This window comes from Bremia lactucae (genome assembly GCF_004359215.1).
Source record: "Bremia lactucae strain SF5 chromosome Unknown BlacSF5_NotPlaced_183_SHOA01000117.1_1171385bp, whole genome shotgun sequence".
Taxonomy (NCBI): domain Eukaryota; phylum Oomycota; class Peronosporomycetes; order Peronosporales; family Peronosporaceae; genus Bremia; species Bremia lactucae.
The window spans coordinates 932356-940887 of record NW_027152196.1 but is presented as its reverse complement, the minus strand read 5'-3'; the positions used below and the strand labels follow the sequence as shown (position 1 = coordinate 940887).

Here is an 8532-nt window from a genome sequence, read left to right as displayed (position 1 = left end):
TAAATCGGGCGTCCTCGAAGCGTTACTTCACGGTTTCGTCCAATCGTTTCCGAATTGGAGCGAGTTCTTATTGATGGTCGAATCCGTCATCAATAATTCGATGCATGCGTCTACAACATATACACCGTTCTTCGTGAATGGCTTACGCCATCCAAGCTTACCCACCTAATAAGAGGAATCCTCTAGTGTAAGGGGGAGGGGGGTGGACTCGCCCGAGCAAAACAATTTCTGGCTCATGCTCATCACGCGTCGAAGCTACCAACGACGCGAATGGTGTCGATGTCGAAGCAATAGACATCGAAGATGAGAGAAATATCATGGCAGTGCGCACGAAGTACACTGAAAAAGACAAAACAAACATGTCAGCAGAGGGATTTTTGCTGGCTCGAGAATCAGTAGTCCATTTTGTACATGATTCCATTGCAAACGCAGTGGACCGTCAGAAACGGAACGCAGACAAACATGCAAGAGCAACTGTTCTTTCATTTGAAATTATTGATCTAGTACTACCGTCTACGGTAAAGTTACCTAAGTAAGTAGTCACTAATGTGGGTAGTACTACAAAAATACCCAAGTTCATTGGACTACATCGCACAGGCAATGCGTACACAATAGAATTGCCACGTAGGATGCGTTCGCATCCTTCATTTGACGTTGGTCAGCTCCGCCCGTAATATAGTACCCGATTTCTTTCGAGGACGGATCTGACTACCCTTGTCAAGAGTCTTCAAACAATTCTTGTCGTGACGAACCAGATTCTCATGATGAATCTGGAGATTCTAATGTCGGGTCCGAAGATCCTCGAAACTGCAATGAGATGACGACAGCTCATCGCGAAGAGCGTGATATTTCCGTTCGTGTTCCAACAAGGAGTACGTACTCTTCGAACGGTTGGAAGACCGTTCAAAATAATGAGCCTGCACCGTCTGCTCCAACGAGCGACGCTTACCGCGCTCGTGATCAAGTCTCTCCTCCAATGCGTAGAAAAATTGATCGAGTTTATCTATCTTCGACTCTTGATCCGACACATGGGCCGGATTTAATTTTCCCTCCTCCGCCACAACCATTGGTGAATTCCCACGGTGGCCAACGTTTCCTTGTGGAACGTATTCAAAACCACCGTGATGTGAAGGGGCAACGAACGAGTAATCTTGCTCGCTGGCACAGTTTTCCACCTACACATGACAGCTGGGAGCCTCGTTTCCAGCTGGTTGTTGACGTTGAGGGCCTCGTCCGTCAGTATCACGAGACCCATTGAATGGATCAGAATGTCCATTGGAAACCACGCGCCCCTGGCGCATGTAAATTGATTGCAAATTGTCAACCGCATCGCGCATCTCTCGATATAGATGCGAGCCCTTCCTTTAGCGTGAAAAAGGGGATACACATTCCCTTTCACTCGTTTCGTGCTGTCAACACAACACGGGTAGGGATCACCCCACGTGAGGTATGTAAGTTATTCCTCACGGGTCAACCGATGCAATTTATACCTTACACCAGTTGGAGTTCGTTTCTCAAATTTAACGTGAATCGCGATAAGTCTTTGAAGCCAGGCTTCGCGTCCAATGTCTTTGACATTGCAAATAAACGCGTTTCAGGCTTGCATCAGCGAGATTTTATCTCGCTTGCTGTTGCCACGATACCATCGATGCTTTAGAAATGCATCGAGATAAAAAATCTTCCTCAGCGTGCTAGCTCTTCGCGCTGGGATCAAGGCCATGTAGCTTTGTCGCAAAAAAAAATAATGAATACTTATTGTGAGGAGTAGTCTCTCCAGACAAGCTATTTACTAGTCGTTCGGGCAAAAGCCACGGCTTCATCTCAGGGGCAAGACGAGACATTTTAGTGTCTACACTTCCCTGAGTTGCAGGAGAAGATAATACTACAGCAGACGGAACGTCTGCCGCGAGAGACAATAATGCGTCATCCGCGGCCGCAGAAACCGCTGCCGAAGGCGACGCGCTAGTCGCATACCGCATGGACTTGTTAACCATGCGATAGAATTCAAAATGATCGTTCTGACCAATCAACATCGTTTTTAATAAAGTTGTCTATTTTTGCTCCGTCTCCTGCACCAGCTTTTTCACCTTGGGAGATCCAGTGACGCGATGGCAAGCGCAGGGCAAGCAAAAACAATATTGGAGCGAAATCGTCGCAAGAGTGACCACTCTACCCAATCACAGTCAGAGTGATTGTCGTTTAAGGAGGGGGTGATGTAACGGGGTGTATCATGAAATTAGCACTCAAAGGCTGTTAATTAATATATTATCTAAAAAGGTAGATAATATTCGGAGATCATCACTTTACATGGTCATTTTCTAAGCTTATTCATCGGTAGATATAGAACATTATATCTACTTTCTCCGCGGTCCAGTCAGCGCTGGACGCGCGCAAAGAGAAAGACAGATAAGACTTTATTACATGTTTAGTATTAGTTTATAATTAAGTAAGCATTAGGTAGATAGACAAGAAGAAACTTAATTATATTCAAAATAGTTTACTTTTAACCCTCTTTAAAGCAAGTGTTTCAAAAGAGATGCTTCTTCGCACGCTCTCATGTACGTGAAGTGACGTGAGACACCGCTTGCACTGAGGCAGTGCCAAGTGGACTTGTACTGAAGCAGTACAAGTCGGCAGTGCCCCGTTACAATTACCTATAAGAGGAAATATATAAAGAACAATAAAATTATTATGCTTATTAGTTTTGACTCAAATAAATTCAATATAACATTGTCGCAATAAGGCATTAGCTATGCTGATTGGCTGTTTAAAGCTTTAATCAATCTTGCCAATCGTCATAAGACACAATTGAGAACGCAATGTTATCGTGTAGTGACAATAATAGTAGAAGCTGCTTTTTACGTTTCTAACACGCACTTGGAGCGTTGTGACTCGACGGGGCTAGACGAATACTGAATTGGCTTGGTAATTAGATGGGAATATCGAGAATGAAAAAAAAGTAGGGGACGAAATCCTAAGATATGAATGTTTCTACAAAGAAGGCGGCATGCACTGGCAATGGCAGCGCGAATGAAAAGGAAAGACTTAAACTTGAAGTTGCTCTTGCTGATCATCTTGGCTGCGACACCGTATATCCATTCCGGAATATCGGCTAGAGATGACGCGGCGTTCTGGTCGCGTTACAGTCCCTCCCGAGAAACGTGCTCACGGTCGGAGGCGCGTGGGTGGGTTGGTGATGATCGTACGAGTCGGAGACTGCGAAGTCTGGGCGCTGGCGTTGCGGCTGACGGCTAAGGAAGCGGAGACGGTGCGGGTGGTGAGCGGCATCGTGGTGCTGCGAAGGCTGCAGATCAGGCCTTTGGGCTTGTGCGAGGTTGGCCTCTGGTTCTCACGTGTTGCGTTCGTCACGGCCGTACCAGCGGACCTTGAACTGGGGTGATGCCGTAACGGGTGCGATAACCGACGATGGCACGCACTTGGTTGCCTTCAGTGCCATCGCATGTGATGAGACGAGGCACGTTGTTGAGGCGCTTGTCATTGGTATCTTTGGCGGACGGCTGCAAATTTGCGACATGAAACTCATTGTGGAGACGAACACCGGGAAGAAGTGAGATCTGGTAGGTGTCTGGAGTCGTACGCTGGTTATTCTTGTAGGGACCAATAAATCGAGCGGCACACTTGCGGCGGCCCTTGGCACCAATGTGAGTCAAATCGAGATTGAGAGTGTCGAGAAGGACTTGATCGTACTGGACATCAGGCCGACTGCGGTCGTAAAGTGCTTCATGGTTGCTTGTACTGTAGTAAGAGCGTCACGATTACGCTAGAGAATCCGCTCTTGGAGCTCGACAAAGCGCATTGCTGGACATTTGCAGTCTATCTAGCAGGGTGTTGTCATCGCATGCACGAGGCTCGTAGCATAGAATGGCCATGAACGGAGATATACCGGTGCGGGCGTCCTAGCGGGAGTTGTACACGAAAACGGCCATGGGGGGAGCTCGTCCCAGACGTCTTGAGTAGAAGAAATGTACGCACGCAGGTAGTCATTGATAAAACGGTGGCTGCGCTTGTTCTGTCCGTCCGTAGACGGCTTGATAGCAGTGCTTGTAACTGGCTACACCCCTAATGTTACACAGTCCCCATTAAGTACATCAGGTGTACTTAAGGGGATGGTCAATTACTAAATAACAGTAATTAGACCCAACACTCGGGTGTGATGCACATTTGTGACCAACCCTTGTGGATGTGATGCACATGGGTGCATTCACATTAGGAGGGATGACGCCCAGCGTCATCGTACGCAGGTATCATACGCGAGGTATCTATAAAGATACGCTCGCAATACATATTAAATGATATCTATAGAGTTATCATTTTAATTGGTAAAAATAGGTATTTGTATTTAATTCTATTAAATATAAATCAGTCTGAAAATTACTACCTACTTGGTAAGTGCGCACGAGGAGACGGATTACCGCTCCCGTGACGACACTTTACCAGAGTTCTTAGTGTGTTGGGTGAGGTCGCTTCCGCGCCCACCACAACTACCTCACTGCACGCAAGCGAAGCAGGTTTAACCGCTTCCTCGCTATACTAAGGTGTGTGCTTAAGTAGAGCGTGGCCGCATTACGACTTGCCCGCCTACAGTGCTTGTGTGCAGCTGTGACCCCTGGGACGCGGATACTGCTTTCCAAAAGCCGGATAAATACCGGGAATCACGGTCACTCACAATTGCGTTAAGAAATCCGTGGAGCCGAACATATTTACACACAAACGGGCGTGCCGTGTTGGGAGCAGAAGTGGATTTCGTGGTTGGCAAAACATGCGCACGCTTGGTTAGTCGATCTAGTACAATGAGAGCAGTGCCGGCACCGGAGAAGGAGGTACGTGGAAGATCGGGCATGAATTCCATCGAAATGCAGGCCGGCGCCGGTGCGGGATATCCAATGAATGAGACCGAAGGGCTTACGCTGAAATGCTTTGATCCGTTGATAGATTTCACACGTTTGTGCATGTTGAGGCAATAGAAATTGCGTTGGACATTACCGAGCGTCTTGGTTGTGCCGGGATGGCTACGAGCGGCGCTGTCGTGGCACTCAAACAAAGCAGCGTTGCGGAGATTAGCGTTAGACGGCACATACAGACGCCGAGGAGCGTCGGCTCTGGGCTGGAAAAACAATAGACCGTCGTCGACAAAGAAGTGCTTGATGTTCGCGCGGATGGCGTAACTCAACTCAACTGGAGCTGCGTCTGCCGTGTATCCAAGAGTTAGGTGCTCGAGCAGTGGCCTGAACTGTTGGTCGTCGCCATAAAGATGCTTGCCTTGGTCCTAGATATATGGGCGCTGGCGCATGTAGTGCTGGAATGCCTCGTCCGCTGTGGTGTGTGGCTGCTGGTCACGAAGCGTTAAAGCGCAAATCAAAATAAGCATGTTCTTGACACATCATTAGCGTCGGCCGTATACTCGGGAAATCCATGCAACTTGACCCACAGCTGCGTGACGCGCCGTGGAATGACAACATGTTGGTGTTTTCGATGCTTTGTTTGAGCGGCTTGGCACACTCAAAACTGGGCAACCGAGGTGCTCGACCTCGCGTGGATTATCGGCATTGAATGATGCGCCATTGTCAATAAAGGCGCTGATCGGGGAGTTGCTGATAATTCCCGCGTGATACAGGTAGCAGTAAATGTTTTCTTACCGACGTCGGCGTACCACAGGCTCATCGCTGTGATGGTGGAACGCGGGCGCGGAGAACGAACGTGGCCGGCGAAGCGTGTACTGCAAATACGATTTGATTCTTCCGGCTCTGTAAGTGGCCGACCTACCGAGCCTAAGTGTTTTTTTTGGCTTGTCGGCCATGGCCGCCTCAGCAGCTTTCTTCCGGCGGCAAACATCCGTCGAGTGACCGTCCCGGGTACAGAACGAACACCTGGCCATGTGACCTCATTTGGGTCTACATACCATTTCAGACGACCCACCTAAAATACGGAGTGCGTCTTCATTACGGGGGAAGGATGAGTCTATACTTTAGGTCTCCAACCTCTTCTACCGCCGTAAAGGGCCCAGTAAATCGCGGCAACAACTTCGTAGTACCTCCAGGTAGTACAGCAATTGCATTTTTAGGTAGGGTAGCAGTACTTAATAGTACTTTTTCACCCACTAAAAAGCGTTCATGATTTTTGCGAGCATTTCGGTCCGCATATCTTTTTGCTTGTCGTGTGCGCTTGTCATTGCGTCACGGACTTTTCATGTGACGGCTAGTCGCTATCCACAAAGCGTTGAGCCTCGCTCACGCCTATAGCATCAAACTCGCCTATGACACCGCCGAGAGGTCGGTAGTAGGACGTAATTTTATTGACCACTGCTAATCTGGCAGGGTTACTAGGTCAAGTTTCTGTCGTTGAGATGATACCCTCGCCGGTTATCGTCATCTTGACGAAACTATATCCCTCTTTCACACCGAGCATAGTGAGCGGCCCTCCCCACTAAGACTCGGGCTGCGCACAAACGAGACTGGCGTCCGAGGATGGCGCAGTCCGTTAATATAAAAGGGTGTCTCACCCGTACTGGCGTGGAAACTGTTATTTGTAGCGAACTTCACAAAAGGCAATTACTTGCTCCACTCTTCGGGAGTTGCTATAGTGCGTAAGACATCTGCCACGACCCGATTAACACGTTCAGTTTGGTCATCGGTCTGGGGATGATCTGCGGACGACATAAGGAGCTTGCTACTTAGCAGCTCGATCACATGTCGCCAAAAACCAGACGTAAAACGTGGATCTCGGTCCGATAATATGCACTCGGGCATCCCGTGTAGTCGGTTAACATGATCCAGGAACAAGAGACCTGCCTCCTTGCCTGTGATCGATGTCTTATGGTGCTAAATGCATTATTTTGCTCAGTCTGTCTACAAAAACGACTAGCCTTGTCCGATTCTTATGATAGGGCGGCATGCCAAACATTCTTTCTAGACTTACTGACTTCCAACAATCCGTTGGAATAGATAACGGCTTTCGTGGCGCACTGCTGGACGGCTCAGGCTTAATGTGCTGACACTATTTGCAAAAGCGAATAAAATTGGCCATAAATATATGAAGGTGTGGCCACCTAAATTTCTCTAACACTCGTAAGGATGTTGTTTTCACGGCCCAGAGGCCTACTTGATGACGCATCATGGAGCTCGTGAAGGATCATCAACTTGAGATCTGTGTCATGAGGCACATGATTCTCAAGCGGATCACAAGGTGACAGCTGATGCCATAACATGCCATCGCTGTAGTAAAGCGATTTAGCTTAGCTTTCAGATGCGATGGAAGGGTTACCTTTCGTCGACCAAAGTGATCCAACAGCAGGCGACAACGGTTGTCCTGAAAGTAGCTCTCTTTTATGTCAGAGCTGATGAGCTCGTCACGTGGTACTGCCAACGTTGACGGCTAAAATTGTGCTTTAGCACTAGACACACTTTCCTGGTGTCTCACCTCGAAGTCTGGTCTGCGCGATAAAGCGTCAGCCAAGACATTCGACTTGCTTGGCTTATATTCAACTTTGTTATTAAATTCGAGAAGAATGTGAGCCATCTTGCCATTCTAGGCGAGAGGTGCGGTGAGTTTATCGCGGTCCGCAGTGATGCGTGATCCGTATAACCCACAAATGGTTCGGTGCCCAATAGGTGCGCACGAAACTTGACAAGAGCATACTTTATTGATAGTAGCTCTTTGTCATGCACGGAATAATTCAGATCCGCGGCTTTTAAAAGCCGGGACTGATCCCCTATGACGGACTTTTGCAAGTTGACGTACAATTGGGCGTCCTTCACAGTCTGCAACTTAGCGTCTTAATGACGATTATGCGACTCTTTTGCGCTCAGCCCGCCCTCGGCCCTACTATGCACGAATACATCGTCAAAGTAATGAGGCGCGTAGGCACGGTGCTGACGTATCACGTGAGCCACCACTCGGTTAAATGTCGCTGGTTCGTTTTTCAAACTTGGGGCGCATTACAAGCCACTCCCAAAGCATACCGCTTGGGGTGCTTACAGCTGTTTCCGCTACATCGGACTCGCATGAGTACCTTTAAGTAACCATCCTTTAAATTCGACGCGGAAAAGATAGTTGACTTTCCCTTGGAGTTCGAAATAACGTCTTTCCACGGGATTGGCGTTTGCGCCGGTATGGTCGCCGTGTTCAGCTTATTGTAAGCATGAACCACGCGCCATTCAAATGTGACTTTACGCACACAAAAAGGTCGGACTGCAGAGAGGCGATGTGGTTTCACGAACATGTTCCGCCTTGGCTCGCTTGTCGAAGAACTCATCGATATAATCGACTTGTACTGTAACGGGGTGTATCGTTACATGAAATTAACACTTAAAGGTTGTTTATTAATATATTATCTAAAAGGTAGATAATATTTGGAGGATATTACTATATAGTAATGTCCTGAATTCTTATCCATAAATAGGTATAGACCATTATGTCTATTTATTCCGCAGACTAATCAGCTGTAGAAGTAATCAAAGAGAGTTACAAGATAAGATAGATAAGAATTCATTTGCATGTTTAGTATTAGTTTAT

General features: G+C 47.7%; 1 protein-coding gene across 1 annotated transcript; it reads right to left on the bottom strand.

The window, feature by feature from the left end:
• Window positions 1–3365: 3365 nt before the first annotated feature.
• On the bottom strand, window positions 3366–3745 carry CCR75_002742 (uncharacterized protein; the record flags this gene model as incomplete). The annotated part of the gene is given in 2 exon segments (XM_067960839.1): window positions 3366–3697; window positions 3709–3745. 2 exon segments carry the CDS (start codon window positions 3743–3745, stop codon window positions 3366–3368), a joined length of 369 nt encoding a protein of 122 aa, XP_067815661.1.
• Window positions 3746–8532: the final 4787 nt, after the last annotated feature.